Source organism: Gopherus flavomarginatus, chromosome 4 (genome assembly GCF_025201925.1).
Source record: "Gopherus flavomarginatus isolate rGopFla2 chromosome 4, rGopFla2.mat.asm, whole genome shotgun sequence".
NCBI lineage: Eukaryota > Metazoa > Chordata > Testudines > Testudinidae > Gopherus > Gopherus flavomarginatus.
Window position 1 is genome coordinate 58,384,734 of NC_066620.1, and position 23,873 is coordinate 58,408,606.

General features: G+C 46.6%; 1 protein-coding gene across 2 annotated transcripts in view; it reads left to right on the forward strand.

The window, feature by feature from the left end:
• The first annotated feature begins 281 nt into the window (after window positions 1-281).
• The window catches only part of GALNT14 (polypeptide N-acetylgalactosaminyltransferase 14), a 203,599-nt gene continuing 180,007 nt past the window's right edge, over window positions 282-23,873 (forward strand). For both annotated transcript variants that reach the window (XM_050948561.1, XM_050948562.1), the window contains exon 1: window positions 282-484. In XM_050948561.1, the coding sequence (XP_050804518.1) occupies window positions 359-484 (126 nt within the window). In that variant the 5' untranslated portion in view covers window positions 282-358. The remainder of the gene's footprint in view (window positions 485-23,873) is intronic.

A 23,873-nucleotide genomic window follows, 5' to 3' on the forward strand; every position in this document is an offset into this window, starting at 1 on the left:
CTGAGCCGGCGTGATCCCAGCAGCGCTGGGGAAAGGAAGGAGCCGTGGCTGGCAGCGCCTCTCCCTGCTCCCGGGGGGCTGCCAGCCGGAGACACCCCGCCACCTTCCTGCCTCCCAGGGAGCCTGACACTGTCTGGCGCTGCAGCTCCCTGGGCGAGCCGCGGCCGCTCCCTTCCCGCTCCACCCCTGGTACCTCCTCCTCCTCCCCCGCCCCGCCCGGGATCGCCGCTCTCTGTCTCCGCCCAGGCTCGGAGCAGCCCCCGCTGCAGCCATGCCCCGCGCCGGGGGAGCAGCCCGCCGGTATCGCTCCGCCAGCCCCTCTGCCCCGCGCCTCGCCGCCAGGCGGGACTTTTGAGCCATGAGACGGCCGAGTCGCCGGCTGGCGCTGTCTCTGGCGGGGATCCTGTGGCTCGCTGCTCTCCTCTTCTTCTTGGGGGCGAGGAGGAGACTGGAGGTGGCAGGAGCCGAAGGGCAGACGCCAAAGGTAACGAGCACCCGCTTCTCTTCGGGGACTGGTGGCCGGGGTCCAGCCCGGATCGGCGCGAGGGGGCTTTGCAAGAGCAGCGTGGTGTGCGCAGCTGTCCCGCCCGCGGCTAGAGCCCGAGCAAGCGGGCGCGGGGAAATGCCCCGAGCACACGTGCAGCTTTGGGAACCGTCACATGTGGGAGAACCGCTTGTGCTCACGCTGTACGCCAGGCTTGGGGAACTGGGTGCCAACTTTGCAACAGTTTCACAGTCAAGTCCTTTAGGTTCTTCCTTTCCTTAGAGAAGGCAATCGAACCAGGGCATGATGCTCTGAGAGCACCATCACCAGTGGCTCACATTTGTCCATTAACCCTCTGCCACCATCTCTTCCTGCTCCCCAAGGGTTTTTAATGTATGTGGGGCTGGAGGAGCGAACAGGATTGTACGGCAGCCTAGCGATAGCCCAAAGGCAAGCAGCGTTTGCTGTGATGGGACTGGAGATTAGCTCACTGGTTTCCTTGCAATCTGCGGGAGTTTTGCCCTGCAGGATATGACCCGACCTGAGCATTCCCTCATTTGTGAACGCTGAGAAAAGGACCCCGTAAGAAATGTTTGGGAGGGGTGGGCGCCAGAAAGCCCCTCCCAGATTGCTCCCTCTCCAGAGGTTTTGCAGTTGTGTAAAGTACATACAGTAAGTATTTTCTCCTCTTCCCTATTTGCTTAATTCCTTTCTCTGAGTCACATTAGCCATTGCTGCCTCTGAGAGTTTTTATTCTGTGTATTCTCTGCTCAGGATGGACCCAGTTCTTTTCTTGCTTACCTCAGTTAGCTTTACATCAGTGTAACTTCATTGCTCTCGATGGAATTACTCCTGATTTATACCAGTGTGTGTGAGTCAGATCAGAATCCTGCCCACGTACATAGAATCATAGACTTTAAGGTCAGAAGGGACCATTATGATCATCTAGCCTGACCTCTTGCACAGTGCAGGCCACAGAATCTCACCCACTCACTCCTGTATCAACCCCCTAACCTACGTCTGAACTAATAAAGTCCTCAAATCGTGGTTTAAAGACTTCAGGATGCAGAGAATCCTCCTGCAAGTGACCCTTGCCCCATCCTAGAGAGGAAGTCAAAAAAACCCCAGGGCCTCTGCCAATCTGCCCTGGAGGAAAATTCCTTCCTGACCCCAAATATGGCGATCAGCTAAACCCTGAGCATGTGGGCAAGACTCACCAGCCAAACACCCAGGAAAGAATTCTCTGTAGTAACTCAGATCCCACCCCATCTAACATCCCATCACAGGTCATTGGGCATATTTACCCCTAATAGTCAAAGATCAATTAATTGCCAAAATTAGGCTATCCTATGATACCATCCCCTCCATAAACTTATCAAGCTCAGTCTTGAAGCCAGATATGTCTTCTGCCCCTACTGCTCCCCTTGGAAGGCTGTTCCAGAACTTCACTCCTCTGATGGTTAGAAACCTTCATCTAATTTCAAGTCTAAACTTCCTGATGGCCAGTTTATATCCATTTGTTCTTGTGTCCACATTGCTACTGAGCTTATAAATTTCTCTCCCTCCCTGGTATTTATCCTCTGATATATTTATAGTGAGCAATCATATCTCCCCTCAGCCTTCTTTGGGTTAAGCTAAACAAGCCAAACTCTTTGAGTCTCCTTTCATATGACAGGTTTTCCATTCCTCAGATCATCCTAGTAGCCCTTCTCTGTACCTATTCCAGTATGAATTCATCCTTTTTAAACATGAGAGACCAGAACTGCACACAGTATTCCAGATGAGGTCTCACCAGTGCCTTGTATAACGATACTAACACCTCCTTATCTCTACTGGAAATACCTCGCCTAATGCATCTCAAGACCACATTAGGCTTTTTCACGGCCATATCACATTTGCGGCCATATCACATAGTCATCCTGTGATCAACCCAATACTCCGAGGTCCTTCTCCTCCTCTGTTACTTCCAACTGATGTGTCCCCAGTTTATAACAAAAATTATTGTTATTAATCCCTAAGTGCATGACCTTGCACTTTTCACTATTAAATTTCATCCTATTACTATTACTCCAGTTTAGAATGTCATCCAGATCTTCCTGTATGATATCCCGGTCCTTCTCTGTATTGGCAATACCTCCCAGCTTTGTGTCATCCACAAACTTCATTAGCACATTCTCCCTTTTTTGCCAAGGTCAGTAATAAAAAGATTGGTCCCAAAATTGATCCATTAGTAACCTCCCTCTAGCCTAACAGTTTACCTTTCAGTATGACCTGTTGTTGTCTCCCCTTTAACCATTTCCTTATCCACGTTTCAATTTTCATATTGATCCCTGTCTTTTCCAATTTAGCTAATAATTCTCCATGTGGAACTGTATCAAATGCTTTACAGAAATCGAGGTAAATTAGATCCACTGCATTCTTGCTTCAATTCCTATTATTGGTTGGATGCCTTCTCTGAAGTTCATGCCACCTTGTCAGGTATCTGAAAGCACTGTACTCAGCCTTGTAGCCCTTACTTGTTCTGTTGGCCTTGGGAATTAAAGTATTCTCTCAGAATGCCAGCCTATGTCTCTATGATCTTTTTGACTAACCAAGATTCTCAAGTCCATGCATCATTTTTTCTGTCTGCTGTGTCGTCTTCATTCCTATGCTACTTGTTTTTATATGCTGACTGTAACTGCGCTCGGTGCAAATGTGACCTCACTAGACTTTACCACGGCTAGATAGTTTTATCATGCTCTAGTTTTCTGCTTATACGATCTGTGCCAAAAGTTTTAATGTCTCTATCCACTCCCTTTTCCCTGTATCAGTCTCAAGTTTAATATTTGCCTGTTAGAGGTATATAAACTTTTCTTGTTATTTGGCTTGCTGTGAGCACACTACCTTGTATTCTAAATTTAAAATAGTAATTGAATTGAATGCTCTGGATAGCTGTGCTTGGTGTATAACTAAATTGGTAAGAAAATGATGCACTCAGCATAGTAATGAATACAACTTTGCACACTTGTAATGGTTATCATCATTAATGACTGGCGCTCCAGAGCTAAAAGCATGAGTCTCTACAGTATGAAATGAGCTAAGGCCCCAATTCAGCAGAGTATTTCAGCGTGTGCTTTATTCCACCCCTATTCAGCAAAGCCCACTGGGACTTAGCACATACTTAACATCAGGCATCTGTTTGTGGAATACAGATGGGCTGCTGAATCCGGGCCAGGTCCCCTAGCAGGATATTATAGCAAACCTGTGTCCTCTGTGGATCAGGCACAAGGGGGGACATGTAGCGCACAAGGAAAGCAGTTTACACTGTCAGTTTTCATCTGTAGATTTCTAAGCACTTTATAAACAATAAGTGAATGATCCTCACAACCCTCCTGTGAGGTAGGCATGACTAGACCCATTTTAAAGACAGAGAAGCACACAGAATTTAATGGATTTGTCCATCATTGTGAGTCCGTGGCAGAGTTGCAGATGCCATCAACTGGTTTAAATCACTACACTTATGTAGTTAAACAAAAAAGGTGGGGGTCCTAATATGAATATAAATATTTCAGTGAAATTGGTTTTTGTCTCAGTGAAAACTAGGGTGATCAGATAGCAAGTGTGAAAAATTGGGATGGGGTGGGGGGTAATAGGAGCCTATATAAGAAAAAGCCCCAAATATCGGGACTGTCCCTATAAAATCAGGCACCCCAGTGAAAGCAGTTTCTGGTTGGACTTGAGCATTCCCTTGCAGTTTCTGAGCCCAAAGAACAGCAATGTACAGTGCATGAGACTGCAACCTGCAACTTATTATAAACAGAAACTGAAACTGACCAGTTCAGTTTCACAGTTCAAACTGCATGAAATGCAAAAAGTACACAAGCAGCATAAACCAGGGACTTTTTCAAAATTATTTCCATTTTAATAACCTATGGTGGTACTACCATTGGTAAAGAACTAACTGTTTGAAATACATGGGACCAGATTCTGATTTTAATTATACCACTGTAAATCTGGACTGACTTGGTCGAAATTAGAGGGCTTAGGATCTAATCTAAAACCAATAAAGTTAATGGGCATCTTAAAGGACTTTGGATCAGGCCTTCACTCCAGATTTATACCAGTGTAACTGAGATGGGCCTCTGGCTCATGATTTTTATATCAGCTGTGTCTGTGTAAGCTATTCCTCACAAATGACTATGTATATGCCAAGTCTGGAACTTTAAATCCAAATCACTGTTTGAAAAAGTTCTTAAATTGGTAAAAATACATTGGTTTTCAAGTGGCAAAAGTCACTAGTTTTTCATGCTTTTTTTTTCAGACAAAAATGACTGTATGGATTTTTTCAGGCTTTCCATAATCTCACCTATCTAGGATGGGGGAATGAGCTTGTGCAATTTCAGGCCCAAAGATCATTTTTGTGGGGGAAGGTAATAAGTCACTGGAAACAGAGGTTTGGAATGGAAGTGCTCTCTTAACCATAACTATCCCTTTGGGTAAATAGGCTTGTATTGAAAATGCACTCTTCAAAACTGCAAAATAAAAAGTCACCTGCCAGCCATGATGTACTGTATTCTCCTTCAAATGAACTTTTTTTTGCTAACAACAGTTGCAGTAGAATTGATTCTTCATTTTACAGCCCCCTTTGAATATCCACAGAACACATAGAGATGTAGTTCTCCCCTGCTCTTTGGACAGCTAACCTTGTTACTGGCCTGATCCTGTTCCTACTGAAGTCAAGGGTAATTTCCTCATGGCTACAGGATTAAGCCCTAAATTTCTAAGTTACACCTGCCAAGTTGCCATAACTCCAGAAATCTGACAGCTGAAATTGCCTCTCCTTCATTTCCTCTGAATTTTCCATCAAAACAGTTGCATCCCCCTGAGATTCATAGAGTACAGATTCATTTTTTAGTGCATTATATTTTTGGCTTTGGAAACTACTTTTGAGTAATATGAAATATGAGCTACTTGTCAGAAAAGGAACATGGTGTCACTTCGTTTAACCCCTCTTAAGGGATCCAAATCTGGTTTCATATATGTGCATCAAAGCTAGTGAAGCAGCAATAAAGGGAGACTAGGTGGTTGGGCACAGGACAGTACAATCCTCTGGCCATGAGATTATGTATTTTGGATATTGGCTAGCTGCTAACCCAGTTTCAGGCAATACTTTTGCGGTATGCAGATAGTTCCTCCTTACCTTCTCCAACTTCCTAGAAGGAGCTCATATTGTAATGGCAGAAACATGATTTGTAAAATAATGAGATAAACTGGTTGTCCAACTGCTAATAGAGAAATGAGGTGTCTCCATTCATCAAGCTCCATGGCAAAGCATTCCTGCTCTACACTGGTGAGACGAGCACTAGGCCTAAGGAATCTAACTGAGTCTCCTACATGGGTGTCCAGGACATTATCCCAGTGGCTAGGCTTTCCCTATGCTGATATTCTATTGGCAGAATGGATAGGAGCATGCTTGTTTTATTTTACCTGGTTTCACCTCTTATTTCTTCTTACTTTTATCTCCCTGCACCACACTCTGAGGCTCCATCTATGCTGCAGCTGGGACCAGACTTCCCAGCATGGGTAAACAGACACGTACTAGCTCCAATTGAGCTAGTGCGCTAAAAATATCAGCGTATCTGGTGAAGCATGGGCCGCAGCTCTGGCTAGTCACCTGAGTACAAACCTGTGGAGTCCCTATGTATGTGCTTGGGTGGCTAGTCTGAGCCACCACCTCTGCTACCCCTGGCTACAATGCGTATTTTTAGGGCACTATCTTAAGCAGAACTAGCGTATCTGTCTAGCCACACTGGGAATCATGGTCCAAGCTGCAGTGTAGACGTAGCTATCACCTTACTGAGCCTCTCTCTGCTTCTTTCCTAGCCTTGCTCACTTTTCTTTTAGTCACTTTCTTCATTCCTTCCTAACTCAGAGCATCACTGGCTAGTGGGTGCATCAAGCCAGCCCTTTATCACATTTAGGAGTTGCCATGGAACAATTCCTCTGTCTAAGGAAGGCCTGCAGTGCTTTACTCAAGCAGGTGACTTCTTGCTGAGGTCTTTATTTTAAGCAATAATCTCATAGTAACAATGGGGCATGGAATTAAAAATATGTCCCACTAAAAGTCGCCTAGCTGGTTATAGAATGAAGTCCCCAGTCCGTCCAAGGACAGTTTGAATCTTATTTGCCTGGCTAGGGAAAATGTTTCTGTGCTTCTCTCCTGTTCTTTTTGGAGTCCCCTCAAGCTGTGAAGGAAGGTGAGTGCAGCGAGCCCCGCTGGATTGGTGTGACTGTCTTCTAGTGTCTGCTGTCTAGCAGGCACCTAATCAGGTGAGCCAGTTAGCAAGCAAGAGATTAGTAAAATTAATCCTGTCTGCTGGATGGTTTACTAGGGAGCGACTGTACAGCAATTCTGTGTTTCTGATCAGCTGAGGTTCAGTGATTATATTCTATACTTACAGAGCCTTTCGTTTCAGGATCTCCAAGCACTTCACAAGCATTAATCAGTGCCAGCCAATGCCTCCTGCCCCTTCTGTTTTCCAGAGGAGCAAACTGAGGTCTTCAAAGGCACTAAGCATGTCCAGCACCCATTGATTCAAGGGAGAGAGAGTGGCTCAGCGCCTTGGAAAATCAGGTCATCCATGACTTGCCTAAAATCACCTAGTGTGTCAGTGTCAGAGCTTGGAGCAGAACCCAGGAATTCTGAGTCCCTGCCCCTGTTCTAACCACTAGACAGCACTGCCTCTCTGTGTTTTTTGCAGGAGTTTTGTCTTTCTCTCATTAAAAAAAACACACATAGAAATTAATAACTTAATTAGATTAAGACATAATGAGAGAAATTGATATGCTGGATTAATTACAAGTAAATTCCCAGATTGGTTTGTGAGGAATACATGCAGTGGGCTCTGCTTAATGGCACTGAGCTGGCAAACCCAATTCCCAGTGCTTGTGCTGATGCTGGCAGTGGTCAGGTTTCAAGCTTGGTTGGCCTCTCACTTTCTGGGGCAGGCAGGGCTTGGGAGGGCTTTAAAAGGGAAAGAAGCCCCCTGTTACTCCTGCTGGTGTATGGATTAAGCATAACTGATGGATTCTGGAGGAGACCAGGACCTTTATGAGTGGGACTGAACCGTGAAGGAAGGAGACATCTGGGCATTCCAGAAGACTCTTCAACTATCTAAAATAACAAGGCTTGGTTAATGTCATGGTAAGAAACATGGAACTAAAAACCTCCTGGAGAAACAAATGCTATTTTCAAGTTTCCAAGGAGGAGTTACAAACACTGGAGGGTATTAAAAAAAAAATTTAAACCACAAAATATGCCATGTCCTGTAACTATTATTGTAGATATAGTTTGTTCAACAAAAGGGAATGGTTAATGTTAAAATGCAGTGTGTATGGGGGGCTGATCCTGTGAAGTGATCAGAGCTTCCTATAGATTCATAGATTCTAGGGTCAGAAGGGACCAATGTGATCATCTAGTCTGACCCCCTGCACAAAGCAGGCCACAGAACCCTACCCATCCACTTCTATAACAAACCCCTAACCTATGCCTGAGTTATTGAAGTCTTCAAATTGTGGTTTGAAGACCTCAAGCTGCAGAGAATCCACCAGCAAGTGACTCATGCCCCACGCTGCAGGGGAAGACGAAAAACCTCCAGGGCCTCTGCCAATCTGCCCCGGAGGAAAATTCCTTCCCGACCCCAAATATGGCGATCAGCTAAACCCTGAGCATGTGGGCAAGACTCACCAGCCAGCACTCAGAAAAGAATTCTCTGCAGTAACTCAGATCCCATCCCATCCAACATTCCATCACCAACCACTGGGCATACTTATCTGGCGATAATCAGAGATCAGTTGCCAAAATTAGGCTCTCCTGTCATACCATCCCTTCCATAAACTTATCAAGCTTAATCTTAAAGCCAGATATGTCTTTTGCCCCCACTACTCCCCTTGGAAGGCTGTTCCAGAACTTCACTCCTCTAATGGTTAGAAACCTTCGTCTAATTTCAATTCTAAACTTCTTAGTGTCCAGTTTATACCCATTTGTTCTATAAGCTGCTGAGAACCCACAATTCCTGTTGGAAGCAACTGGGGCTGCGGGGGGCGCTGTGCAGCCCCCTGAAGGTTCCAGCACCCTTGCTCCGTGCCTTGCAAGGTTGGGCCCATAGCCAGAAAGGTGGTTGCCAGTTCTGCATTTGGGATCTGAATAGCACATTGCATTCTTTCTGCATCAGCACCAGCTGGAAAGATTCTGCATCCAGAGTTCATCTGATAATCTTTCTTCCTTTAATTTCTCCAGGTTTTACAGCACCAGTCTCCTGGAGGTGTTTAACATAGATTAAAACAGCAATGTACACTGCCAAAATTAAGATCTTAACACAGTAATTAACTGAACTGCCTATTCCAACATGAACACTAGCCTGCCAATATAACATAATAGAGGGCTTGATCCTGTGCCCGTTGAAGCCAGTGGGGGATTTGGCACTGACTTTGATGGTCACAGGATGGGACCTATAATGACACTCATCAATGAATGCCCTCTCAGAAATGTCCAAGAGTAAAGGCAGGCTTAGCAGTATGTCTAGAACACTAACAAACTGGTGATGCATGATCCAGAATCAAATCTAGTTTGTGCTCCCATACCTGTATTTCAACTGCATCTCTAACAGTGATAAAAAACAACACACTCATTTTTGTGTTCGTGTGACTCAGGCAGAGCCAAGGAGCAGACCTGCTGAATAAGAAGGAGCTGTTTTCTCAGTCACTTTCCTAACTGTAACTAGGCTTTGAAAATAGTTTTCCTCCACTATATCCACGCGGGTTGCTAACCATTGTGTCTTTGTTGAACATTGAGCGGGACACAAAGTTCCATCAGCATTTAGCAATCTAAGTGGTCAGGCAAAACTCAGCTGGCTATAATAATAATAAAACTGTCATGGACAAATGGTGTCAGGCTTATATTATCTGTATTGTTTAATTAATCTATTGACTGCACATGAGTGGTCTCTCTGAGATATCTGAAAAACAATAGTCAGTAAATGAAAACCTTGTTAATTTTTCACTGATAATTATAACGAATGAATGTACCCCCATTCCATTCTATTCCAGCTTTATGGCAGCTGTGAGTGATAGGGACATAAATATCGATTGAACAAGACCTGTTTACTTTATGAAGTGATGAGCATCAGGGCGTCCAGAAACCTTCCATTGCTTTGTGCTTGCAAAACAAGAAAAATTTTAAAACGGTAAAAAATTGCTGGCTGTTTACTCAGAAGAAGCCCAATAAATCTTGGATGCAGTTAAAACCTTTCGTTTGACATTTTAGAGGAAGGAGAACATTTTCTTCTTTCTCTGAGAGAAGGCACAAAGATTTTGAGAAGTCCCAACGCTGCCAAGAAAATTCAAAGCCATTCACTCTTGGACTGAGATTGGAAGGCCCACTGAATCTCAAACACAGGCCTACAGAGCTGCTAGTGAACACCTCCAGGCGGCCATCCAGCAATGGCTGTAACTATGGTAATTTGTGTCTCACTACCCATTAGCTGCTGTGAACACAAACCATGGGAGGCCCCACCTCAAGGGCTCTGACAAGCAGCAGCCTCATAGCTCCTGATTGGCTCCCTGCCCTGTACAAACCAAAGGGTCATTCCAGGAAGGGTCCAGGCAACAGTGTGGATCTGCTGTAACTACCATGACCATTCCTGATCCTGAACTCCTGGCTTTGACCTCAGCTCAGTTTGGACCTTGCCTCCAGCCCCGGAACCTGAAACCTGACACGTACTCTGATCCTTGCTATTGACCCTGGCCTGGAACTTGGCTGCAAGCTTCCCTGCTACTCTCAGCCTTAGGTTTGACCCTGCTCTGACTCTTGGTCCTGACTGCCCTTGTCAGGACACTGGTAGAGATACTCTGAAGATATGGTTCTGATCATTAGGAAGAAGGCAGTTGAACTATTTAAAAGAACTTCTATATATTCAGTGGCAGGAGGATTAGATTTATGTCATTTCCCCTCTGTGTTGCTTTTTGTCTTTATTCCTTTGGGGCTAGCTCAGGGTAGAATAAAATAGCTGGCAAGTTGTCTGCTCTTCTGGGTTAATCCTGTCAGAATTCCTAAACTAAGTATCTCTGAACTAGAGCAGTATGTGGATGGGAGACCTTCATAGAATATCAGGGTTGGAAGGGACCTCAGGAGGTCATCTAGTCTAACTCCCTGCTTAAAGCAGGACCAATCCCCATACAGATTTTTACCCTAGATCCCTAAATGGCCCCCTCAAGGGCTGAGCTCACAACCCTGGGTTTAGCAGGCCAATGCTCAAACCACTGAGCTATCCCTCCCCCGTGAAACACTTGGATCAGTGGTGGCCTTTCTGAGGTCCAAATGTTCTTTCAGAAAGGTCAAGTGATTGCAATCAGCACTGTGGGGCAGAGTGTCTGGCATGTTCTGCTCTCTTTGTGCTACTCAGCCAAAACACTGATATTTTAGGGATTGCTGTAACCTGTGCCAGCAGGCAACAGTCCATTAGGGGTCATATGCCAACAGGGGATAGTCCTAATGCAACATGCTCCTACCTTTCCACCTCTGCATGAGGGGCTGTGGAGAGAAAGAGCAGTGTAGGTGCTGCCTCTGTGCTTGCTAAGGACTCCCCAATGCTGGGAGAAACCCCGGGAGTGGAGTTGCAGGTGGTTTCTGCTCCCTTTCATCTGTCTGGTGTTAGTTCTCAGCTTCTTCTTTTCTAGGGTACCCCGAGTGGCTGTGTTTGGGAGAGGATCTTTGTCAGGCATTCTCCTAAGCTCTAGCAGAACCAGGAGAGCTCCTATTCTCATCTTCTTGGGACTTCCACATTCCAGTGGCTGATAGCGTAGCCATCATCTCCTTCCCCGGCCATGCAGAAGGGGGCCAGCAACGTGGCTGGTGAGCAGCTGGGGCTGGACAGCTGGTGCTGGAAGCACTCCTGTCTTGGCTCGTACTAGGGCAGCGGAGGAAGCTGTGAGAGGTAGCTAGGGAGGCAGGGCCCTCTACTTCCTCCTCAGAGGGATGCAGACACATCAGCTAAAAAATCACAGAGTGAAGCTCCGGGAACACACATTCAGTTCATAATCAAATACAGATTTTCTTCTTAACACAGTTGGCCCTGGACATCCCTGATTTAGAGCCATGAGGGACACAGTGAACACCACTGACCTAGATGCTCAGGAAGTGCTGGTGGCAGTTTAGTAGGAGGCATTGACCTCTGATTCAGTGCTGAGCCTTGTGTCTCACCCGAGTACTAGGGGTGCTGTCCTGCAAAATCTCCTGGCACCTTTGCACCCTGATATCCTGGCAAAATTCTGAGAACTGCATCCCACCTACCTAAACTTTCCCCTCAAGTTCCAGGTGGAAACCATACTCTGCATTTCTTGGCCTACACTGTTGCATGGCAATGCTGTGTGCAGCTAAACAGCTGCTGTGTTCCATCTCAGAGGTGGCAGGAGAAGTGACTGTTTGTTTTTTAACAAAGACCTTAGGGCCAGATTTTTCAAGTGCTCAGCACACACAACTGGGGCTCAGCTCTCACTTAGGCCCCAAATCTGTCTAAAGTGCTGGCTGCTCAGCAGCTCCCATTGTGACCCTTATGACCAGATTGCCCTAAGAGCTCTGAAGAGCCCAGCCCACTGAGTGAGCTCTTCTGAAAATCTGTCCCCAAATTGCTATCAGCTTATTAACTCTTTGGGACAGCAACTGTATCTATCTGCATGTTTGAAGGGTGCCTAGCACACTTTGGGTGCTACACAATATACAGTAAATTACATATATAATGTATATACTGTAATTTGGTGCAGTGGCTTTGTGCCTTTCATGAGCATCATCTCTGTGGGAAGAGCTTCACACCGGTTTCCATATCAAAGAGTGAGGGTGATTGATCACCATCAACTGAAGTCCCTGTTTTCCTCCCCTTCCACAGTAATTTGTCACAGGAATAAGATCTTTTGCAGAAAATATAAGGTAGTCTATTGAACCATTTAAAAAAACTCTCAGTGCTATATAGTGATATTTACAGACCAATACCTGGGTAAATAGGCATGTATAAGGCACAGGTAAGTGTACAAATTTAAGGTCTAATACTTGGAGCAGTGTTGTTCTGCATAACACCACCACACAGTGAAGTATATACAATGTATTTGGTACATCACTGTTTTATCCTGATAAGTCTAAGTAGCTGAGCAGAGGTTTTATACGAAGGGGTACTTGGCGCAGTGTTGTTCTTTGGGAAGGACGCACATTGTTTACTCAGGATATAAATAAGGGAATGACAACTTTCCAGATATAGGACAGCTGTTTGGAAGGAGCTGCCTGGGCAGCTTTCGTGACCAAAGAACTGCAAAGGTTGGCAGAAGGCACTGGCTGTAATGAGTGTTGGATTTCAGCTCCGGAGCGAAGAGCCCTGCTTTCATCTAGCACCAAGGCCTGTGAGCAGCCCCATTACAGTCAGTCCTTTAGTCATTCAGGGGCTGAACCTGGCCCACTTGAGGTCAATGGGACTTTTGAAGTGACTTCAGTGGCAGCAGGATCAGCCCCTAGAAGTGGTGCTACTTCTCAGCTCGATGTCATAATCCCCGTGGGCGGGTGTGGTATTTTGCACATGACTGAACAAGCTCTTTTTAAAACACAGTCCCTGTGAGCACGCGTGTTGCTTTATATGCAAGCTCTGCAGATGGTATTAGGGTTGGCAGCGCACATGCCCCTGGAGGATGCCAATTTGGTACTTTTTCTTAGCTCGAGTCTCTGTGCTGATGGAAAAGAAAACATGGGAGAAATAATAAAAAATACACAAGCAACGTGCTGCAGCTGTGCAAGAGAAATGTAGTTAGAACCATTCCCCTTCCACGAGGACAGCCCAGCATTTGGTGCAATAAAACAAATCACTGGAATGTATTTGCAGAGAACGCAAAACTGGGATCTGCTAAAGAGAGACGCTTTGCATGAAAGGGTAGTTATGTGTCGGATAACAACAAAGGGTGCAGTGGATTGACTATTAAATGGAATCGTACAAGCACGAAATATCTACCATTAACTGTGTGCCTCTTAGAGGCTTCCTCCTGTTTAAAGAAGGGAAAGGGGTGAAAACCAGATGACAGCCTGGTAGATTTGTTATCACCCCACTTTCCCATGCAATGAAAAGAGCCATTCCCCCCCCCACCCCCGCAATAAAGTGCTCACATTTTGCCAGCAACACTTAGCACATTTGCTTACTAAGCTGCAATTAAATTGATTTTTCCCTCTCTCTTCCCCTTCTTTGTTCCAAAGCCGCTGCGGGAGTCAATGTAACAGGAATATCAGCTGGGAAAGAGACCTTGGGCCAGATCCTCAGCTGGTATAGATTGGCCTTGTTCCATTGCCTTTAGTGGAGCTGTGCGGAATTCCATCAGTTGTGAATCTGTCCCCTCATTAGTTTATAAAGGGATTTATAAGATCTCTTCTGAACAGCATCGTTAAAGTGCATGTGCAGTGATGTCGCTAAACTGCCTTTGCTATGGGAAATGAATGGGATGTAGCTGAGAATGTTTTACATTTGACTTACGTCCAATTCCATTGGTTAAGGATGGAGACGGCAGCTGTCTCCCTCCCAATGGGGCTCGTGTAATTGCTGATTGCCTGCCTGTTTACATGTATTTTGCTGTGTTCCAGACACTTATCATTAGATTCAAAGCACATGCACAAGTTAGTATTTAAAAAATGTCTCCCAGAGCAATCCAAAGTGGAATCAGTGACCTTCCTGCAGTACAGGCCCACTCGCCTGTTTAGACCCTCCCCTTGGGCTGTCAACCCTGCTCACGTGAGTAATTCTTACTCATGGTAGTACTCCTATTGACTTCTATAGGACTGTGCATGTGTGTAAAGCCTACTCACATGAGCAAAGCTTGCAGTGCAGGGTCCCTTAAGCTTGGCTCAATAAATCTTACAATGTGCCCTGAAAGACAGCTCAAGAAAAGCAGGTCTCTAAGATATGCATGTCCCAAGTTCTGAGATAGGGCTTCCTAGGTCACACATACCATCTTCAGTTGCACCCAGTAACTAACTACAAGCCAGTGGAGCCTCTTCAGCTCAGGTGTAATGTTCTCTTTGCAGAAGCATGGCCAAATAACCAGGCAGTCTCATTCTATATTGTTATCTCCAAGTAGCATGAAAATGCAGCTCTAGACAGAGTGTGGTACAGTTAACCGGTCTAGAGGAAACAAATGCACAGATCACTCTGCTGAGGTCTTCCATCTGAGAAAGTGGATTGCATTCTCCTTGCTATAAGCAGCTGATGGTTGGGAATTACTCTTGGCCACCACTGTGATCTGAATAGCCATAAGCAACCAAGGATCAGACATGACCCCAAGTTGTGTATGTAAGTCACAAGAGGTGGGCGAGTCCCTTCAAGGTGGGATGCAGCACAGATACTATCTCCATCATCGTTAGCTGTTGAGGAACACTTCAGGTCCCAGCTCTTCATAATCTATTTCTCCCTTTCCAAACCAGGCTATTTAGTTTGACTTTTTTCAGAGCTTGCCTAATGAGTTCCCGCATGGATCATCAGTAGGACTTGAAACTAGGACCTTCAACACCAAAGCCGAGATCTCTGTCACTTAAATGAAAGGAATTACTCCATTAGCTAGTAGCAATTGTGGGCTGTTATCCACTACTACAGGCCTGCACAACTCGTAAAGCGGCGAGGGCCACATTACTCCAAAGAAAACAGCTGAGGGTCGAAACCTCCGACCCCGCGGAAACACCCCCCCCCCCCAGCCCAGCGGAAACACCCCGCCCCAGCACCGCCCACCCCTGCCAAAACAAACCCTCCTTTCCCAGCGCCGCTCCACCAAAACAACTGTGGGCCAAAAAGGAAGGTTGGGGGTGGGGAGGTGATACTTGATTTTAAATCAACCAGGGGCTCCCAGCTGAAGAGGTGGCTGGGAGCCCTCAGAGTCAAATTAAAGGGCCCAGGGCTCCGGTGGCTAGGGGAACCTGGAGCTTTCTGGGGCTGGGGCAGGGATTTAAAGGGCTCAGAGCTCCTGCTGCTGAGGGGACCCCGAGCCCTTTAAATCCCAGCCCCAGCCCATCCGCTGGAGCTGCCGCCGGGATTCAAAGGGCTCTGGGCTGCCCGTGGCGGCGGGGAGCCCTGAGCCCTTTAAATCTCAGCCGTGGCCGAGAATCTCTGCGGGCAGCCCAGAGCCCTTTGAATCTTGGCCGCGGCTGGGATTAAAAGGGCTCAGGGCTCCCCACGGCTGTGGGCAGCCCAGAGCCTTTGAATCCCGTCCGCGGCTGGCAGGGCCGGCTTTAGGAAGTGCGGGGCCCAATTCGGTGGGGCCTCGGCAGAGATGACTGAAAAAAAAAAAAAGGAAAAAGAAAAGCCTTTAATTTCTTAGCAACCGGTTCCCTGTAAAAAGTTCTGCCACAGTATGTATTTTTTGTACCAATAGGGTTACCATACGTCCGTATTTTCCTCCCGGATGGCGATTTAAGATCCAAAAAGCCTGACATGTCCGGGAAAGTACAGATGTATGTTACCCCCTACCTAAAGTTCTCTTTTAAAAAGATGGGTCTGAACTAGAAATGAGCTCCGCCACTCCCTGAGGGTGTGCTAGGGTGCACATGTGTGGGTCCCAGCTGCTCCCTGCCCACCTCATTGAAGCAAGTGTGCAGGGTTACTTCCCTGGGAACTGCAGGGCACCAGTGGACATGGGGCTGGCTGGAGGTGGGGGGGGAGGGAGCTGGAGGTAGGGTCTGGCTGCAGGCTGGGCAAGGGGTGTGGGGCAGGCTGGAGATGGGGTGTGGGGTGGGCTGGCTGGCTTCAGGCAAGGCCACAGAGGGGGTGCGGCATGGGTTGGCAGGGCTAGAGACAAAGGAGTGTGGGACTGGCTGGCTTCAGGCAGGGGGGTGCGGCAGGGGCTGGCTGGAGACAGGAGTTGGTGCAGGGCTGGAGGCAAGGCATGGGGTGCGGGGCTGGCTGGAGACGGGCTGGCTGCAGGCAGCGGGTGCAGGGCTGGCTGCAGACAGGAACTGGTGCAGGCAGGGCAGGAGGTGTGGGGCTGGTGCGGGCAGGGGGCGCAGCAGGGGTTGGCTGCGGGCAGCTGGTGCAGGTACAGGGGGTACAGCCCATCCTGTATGGTGAGTGCTCCTTCCTCCTGCCTCCCCCACCAGGGTAGCAGCAGCAGCAGCCCGGGGCTCAGGGGCTATTTAAAGGGCCTGGGGCTCCCCTGCTTCCACTGTCCCAGCCCTGTAAATAGCTGCGGGAGCCCTGGGGAAGTGGTGGGGCTCCGGGGGCTATTTAAAGGACCAGGGCAGCACAGGCATCTAGAGACCCGCCCCTGCTACCCCAGGCTCTGGGGGCTATTTAAAGAGCCTGGGGCTCCCCTGCTTCTACTGTCCCAGCCCTGTAAATAGCCGAGGGAGCCCTGGGGAAGCGGTGTGGCTTCTGCGGCTATTTAAAGGACCGGGGCGGCAGAGACAGCTGGAGCCCCAGCCCTTTAAATAGCCCCCAGAGGCCCCTGCTACCACAGGGCTCTGGGGCTATTTAAAGGGCCCAGGGCTCCACTCCTTCTACAGCCCCAGCCTTTTAAATAGCCACGGGAACCCTGGGGAAGTGATGGGGCTCTGGTGGCTATTTAAAGGCCCAGGGCGGTAGAAGCGACAGGAACCCCGGACCTTTTAAATAGCCCCCAGATCCCCACAGCCCTACCCCAGGGCTCCAGCAGTGTTGCTGTGGTGGCAATTTAAAGGGCCTGGGAGCCACAGACCTTTTAAATTGCCCCCTGTGGAAGCTGGGCCACTCCGGTACAGCACACTGGCTTTTGCCGGTACACTGTACTGGGGCTTGGGCATGTGGCCTTCTTAGGGCAGGCTGATTCAGGGGAATTGATTGAATTGGCCTAAAGCCGGCCCTGGCGGCTGAGATTTAAAGGGCTCTGAGCTCTCTGCGGCTGCAGGCAGCCCAGAGCCTTTTAAATCCCGGCTGCCGCTGGGATTTAAAGGGCTCTGGGCTCCCTGGCTGCCGGCAGCCCAGAGCCCCATGAATCCCGGCTGCGGCTGAGATTTAAAGAGCTCTGGGCTACCTGCGGCTAGGGGCAGCCCAGAGCCCTATGAATCCCGGCCACGGCTGAGATTTAAAGAGGTCACGGCTCCCCGCTGCTGCGGGCAACTCAGAGCCTTTTGAATCCCGCTGCGGGCCGCACAGTGAGCCTCCGCGGGCCGCATGTTGTGCAGGCCTGCACTACTAGGTCAGCCGCTAGGAGGGGATGCACACTCTGCCAGCAGTACACTTGCAGCTGTAGCATGTTACTCTGAAACAATAAGTGAAGCTGACCAATCTAGTGGAAGGGCAGAATGTAAACAAAGGATAACTTCTTTCAGGACAAATAATCTAAGGTGGTGGCATTAACATACAGCAGATTTTCTGATTCTTGGACCGAGCTGTGATCTGGGTGGCATATCTCACACAAGGTCTCTTAATCATCTGCTGTTTCTGTGAACTGTCGTCCATGAGGCTGCTTAAAAAGTTGAAATTCCAATTATCATCATTAAGTTCCAGAGTCAATATACCACTGTGCTGAGTGGGACTATTTGTTCTTCCCAGAATGGCTGTTTCAGGGTATGTCTGCACAGCAATGGGGAGGTATGCTAGTATCATGTAGACAGACCTGAGAGAGCTTTGCTCTAGCTAGCTTGACTAACAGTAGCTAGCCACCTGAGTACAAGCTGCCTGGGCCACTGGGTCTGTACTCTGGCAGCTCGCATGCAGCTGCACTGCCATTGTAATTTGAGCTAGCTAGATTGAGGCTGGTTTGGGTATGTCTACACATGCTGCAATCACACCTCCTGATTGTAATGTAGACAGGCCTTAAGACTGTCTGTCTCCAGACTAATGAAGATAGCCCTGCACTGGGTCTGTATCTGGACACATTAGACAAGAGGAGATATACCTCTATGTCAGCTGTGGATAACAGAGTATGGCAGTAGGGCTGCTACTTTCTTAGGCAGCTTATTCAATTGAAGGCAATAAAAGACTGTTCCACTAATGGCCCAGTATATACATGTGGCTCCTGGAGCTCCGTTTGTCTGTGTATCCAGGCTCCAGAGTGGATCCATTAAGCTCTTTTCTTTGTTTTCATATGGTATGTGCTGAGTGTATGCGCTGGGAGCAGGGATTGATCATCGTTAACATTTGCATTCAGAAAATGAGTGATGATGACAGTTTCATCAGGCATCCACTGGTTTATATATCAAGGCGCTATTTGTAATACTAATCATTTGCCTTTCAGCCAAATATATCAAAGCTCCTTATAAACCTTAATTAACTCTTACAGCACCCTCAAGAGGAAGGTAAATACAGTGTTCTGTGCTTTTCACTGTTAACTTTTAGTTCAGGAATTAATAGGTTGACTTGCCTCAGAGTTCATGAATATGATCTAAGTTGGGACAATATGTGTGCTGGATCTGAGCCTGATGCTGAGAGAATTGGGCCTTTCAAAGTCCGATTTATTGTGTTGTAAGCAAAAATGATCTTTGGAACAGCAAAAATTGGTGACACATTAGCTGTAATAATGTGTTAGTCTGCAGCTGTCTCTAAGTAGACAGAGGTAGTTGTATAGGGCAGCAGTTTGGAGGATGCTTCAAAGCAGACAGAGCTGTCTGGAATCTGGTTCGCCTGCTGTTTTGTTCACTCACTCTTTGGACTCTGTTTTTGTTGTTTTAGCACAATGAAGCATTTTATTGAGGAAATCCAAGGGGCTGCTTGTGATTCACAAGTACACATCAACATTGTCATGATGTCATCCCATTTTACAGCTGGACAAACTGAGGTACAGAGAGGTTCAATTACTTGGTCCACCATATGCACTGAGTCAGCAGCAGAGGCTGGAATTGAACCCAGCACTCCTGACTCTGGGCCAAGCCCTACATTCTGACCACTAGATCCCTCTCCTTCCCCTTCTATTTCTATATAGGTTGATGATAGTAATTTACCATAAACAAGGTTGAGCTCCAAACCTAATACTATTTGTGGGAGCAAGTGAGCTAATCATTGCCTCTCATTTGAAAAAGAACTGGAGCAACAGCAAGAAATACGGTGTCAGAAGAAACAAAATTGGTTCATTTGAAGATCAGGCTAAAAGAAAAGGAAAAGATTGTATTATTATTATTATTTATTTACTATTTCAAGTGGAACTGAGGCTTTTACTCGTCAGTTTTATAGTCCAAGATGCTGACAATAAAATATTACGAAATGATGTGAGGAGAAAGGACCTTGTGCACTGCAAAAACAAATGAGCTCTGAAATCACCTTCTATCCTCTAACTGTTGTTTCCAGAGCCAAGGCAATGGAGATAGATTCTTTCTTTTCTTTTAAAGCCATGAAAGGAGTAAGTCCAAAGGCTCTAATTTGGCCCAAGCGAGAGGGGAAAAGCTGCTTTGTCGTGGCTTCCTAAAAAGCTTTGTCTGCATTTAGACACACACCATTTCCTTTTCAAGGACCAGTGCCAGCATCAGACAATTACAAACACACCTCATAACACATTATAGAGATGCACGGCTCACAGATAAGACAAAAAGATGTTTAATCGTTGTGGTGCATCGTGGCAGTTACAGCCTCTTCACACTGCAATGTTTTGCAGAGGTGTCATTTTTATGTATGCGCATTTCATTTTTGCTTAATTATAATTGGGCACAATTGAGCAAAAACAAGGTGAGAATAGAATTTTAGATTATGGCGGGCTCATTTGAACTCCTTGAGACAAGTTCCTCTCTCAAGGATATCTGGAGAGATTCTGCTGACTTTAATGGAGTGCTCCCAGATGTACACAGGTGTCACTGAGAAAAGAATGTGGCCCCTTTTTGTAGTCTTGTCATTTTCTCATCACATTCTCTTCTAAGCTGTGTCTATACCAGGAATGATTGGTTGTTTTTGTAAAATCCCCACTGCTGCTGTCACTGGATGAGAACCCGAGGGCAGATGAATCTCTGATGGTGTCCAGCCTTTTTACTAACATATTCATTTGGACATTCGGCCACTTGGGAATATTTTCCTATGAAGTCAGAACATAGCCTATAGTTGGTAAATTGCTTTGGAATTTTACAGGATGGAAGGTGCTGTATAAATAATAAGCTCATTTAAAATATGATTATATGAAATGCGAGCTATCAAATGGGGCCTTTCTTTTCCCAGGGACAGACTGAGGGAAGCTTTTTCCAATGAGCATAATCTTTCTGGAGTTTCAGCCATTCAATTCTAAGCTTTCACGGAGCAGTGAAAAAGCAAAATGTCCTTGTCCTTTCCTTTCAAGAAAGCAGACATTGCAATTCCAGATGGAAAACCAGGCCCACTCCTTCCTGAGGATGTTTGCAAAGCTATAGTTCCCATACTTCCAGCTTCTAAAACTTGAACAAATGTACTGTTCACACTTCATTCGTATGTTTCTTAGTCTTTGGCAATCCAGCAGCTTTTGAAGAATTTATGTTTGGATCTGCCACTTAAGTTCCCAAGGGTTATATTTATGGGGGTGTGTGATGACATGAGATGCACTGTCCACTCCACACAAGACCTGAAGTAGTTAAGGTGGCTAGGCAGGCCAGTTAAGTGCCCAGGCTGCACCTGGAGGAGAAGCCAGGGAGCAGGGATTAATCAGAGAGGAGGCTCAGCTGGACAGGAACAGGAGGGGCCTGTATAAAGCTCAGTATTTTAGGACAGCTGGGGCTGCAGGGAAGTAGTGTGTAGCCACTCCCTAGGTGAAAAGTATGCTTGGGACTATACAGAGTAGTATACATTTACTAGCAAGGAGTTTGGGCTGGTAAACCTAGAGATGGGGAGAGCCGGAAGGTAAGGCAAGGCTTGGCTCGGCTCAGGGGAAAAGGCAGCAAGATTCAGGAGGGTGCAGACTTTAGCTGCTGACTAGAAGGCCCCTGATCTAGAACCCAAAGTAGAAGGTGGGGTCTGTGTTCCTCTGCTGGCCACTGGGTAATGGCATAGGCTGGACTGCTTGAAACAGTTTGCCCTGAAATCCTTTGATACCTTGGGAGGGGAGGACCCTAGTGAGGTAGCTGGAGGGCCAAGTTACCAAGGGGGAGCTGTAGCTCTTTGAGTGAGAGGGGCCACAGGGTGTGAGAGAGAGAGAGAGAGGACAGTGGGTGGAGAGACCACCAGAGTCGGGTGCAGCACCTGGAAGGAGCTAATCCCCAGTGCCATCATGAGGAGGTGCCCATGGTGAGCAGGGCTGATGAGGAGGGGAAGTGGGTACAAATTACCTGGGACTGGCTTCCTTGGCTTTGTTGGCCCTGTTTAGCCAGTCTGCCCTTGCTGAGGGGCCTGAAAATTTTTTTTCACCAGGGCCCGAACCTGCTCTCAGCGGCCCTGCTGGTGGTGAGTGCACCCTGTGACATGGTGCTAAGGCACTGTAGCCCCTTATGCTTTGGGCTTTGACAGCTGCAGTTTGAAACCCAGAGTTCAAGTTTGATCAGTGACCTAGATTTAGGCTCCGCCTGTGTTGAGATTTTTGTGATCCCGCGTACTGGCTAAGGAACGTGGAGTATTCTCTCAGCTGAGTGGACAGTGCTGAGATCCACGAGAGCTGTCTGACTGGGTGTTTTGGCACTGAAGCCAGAGAACCAAAGGATTTGGTCATTTTTCAGGAGCATGCATTTATGTGGGAGTAGAGTGGTGGTGGTATTTTAAGGCCCTCAGAGATCTTCTAATGTTTTAATGCAGTGCAGCCTGTGGGGAGGATAAGTGGAAAACAGCCTGAAACACAAATTAACTAGCCATCTGATTTCCTGTGGCTAAAATGAAAATGAATGAATGAATTTCCAAGTAACAATAAAAGTTAAAATGCATACAGCATGTAGCTTGCATGTGGTGCATTCGTAGCATCAGTCATGTAAAATGGTTTGTAGAACGCTGTCATACTCTACAGAAGGATCATCTGGTTTAGATTTGTTTAAAGTATTAGGCCTTGTTTACACTGGGGACTTATTCCAATTTCAACTGTTGGTAGTGTCTCACCAATGTAGCTGTGCTGGAGCAAACTCTTAGTGTAGACAATATAAACTGCTATGAAGTGTGACTTGTGCTGGTGCAGCTTGCTACTACTTGAAACTGCTTTGCTTCCCCCTCCACCTCCATGGGATGTTGTTGGGGTGTGGGGGAATCTCACAAAAATATTGTGTCGGAGTCTTCCTGTGAGTTTTCTGCAGGCAATGAAGGTATGATCCAGGTCTCTAATGTAGAGGCATTAATAACCACTCCATCGTTAAGCTGAACGGAAATCTACCAATAGTCAGAGGATGACTGAATTAGCCATGTCATTTTTTGTAGTAACTGATATATTTTATTACACACACATAAAACTACATTAAAAGAACATTATTAAGGTTGTAAAGTCAAGCACTCAGAAATAGGAAATGCCAGAATTAAGGTTGCCCGTGCCACTTTAATTCAGCTCCACTGTGCATATGCATTAAACACAGTCTTTAATTACATGATCACATACTATTTTTCCACCAGACCCCTGTGTCATTCAGTGCACGAGATGGATGGCAGTCATAGAATGAGTAGCTATTTAATGTTTTCTTTTATCCCCATTGTTTAATGTGTGGTCCCAGGCCTTATTTACTTCACACTATTCAAACCCTGCTTTGAAGATGGAATTAATTTCCTCATAGGCTATTCTATGATGCTAAACTATAAGATGTTTCTACTGAGCATGTGAGAACTGAGATTTTTTTTTTTCCAAGGGCTTGTAACATGGCCAACTTTGTGCAGATTTTCACCAGACCAGCACAAGGCACATCCCTGACACACACATCATCCTGCCAAATTTCAAGCCCCTGCTAGAGCTTCTCAAACAAAAGATCACCAGAACATGGGCAAAACAATGTTATTTCTCCCTGGCCTTGCTCTTGGAAATTGCTGAACTGTGTTGACTGAAATTGCCCTGCAAAATTCTGCCTGAGGCAGGCACTCAGCATGGGAAGTTTCAGCCCAATAGTTTGGCAAAAATATTAAAACATCTGGCAACAAGATCCTATAATGGGAAGTATTGGGCAACCTTAATAGATAGACAAGGATTGTGGCACTATCGTAATGCATGTACACATTAAGGAATTCCATAACAGGAATCTCCGTGATACATCCAATGAATCTAAGAAACAAGGAACTTTCAGTTTGGCTTTACTGACCAGGTGCCATGTTGGTCTGTAGAAGCAACAGGTAAAAATTATTAGCACTCGAGTGTTGGTTTTTGAAAGATGAAATTTGGTCCATATACCTGAATAATCAGAACTGGTGTTATGGCACATGGAGAAATCCTGTTTTCCAGACCTCATCAGATCCTCATTCCATCAGGGTTGGTATTGTGCCTGCATGCCATGGCCAAATCCCAATGCTGCAATGAAACATGG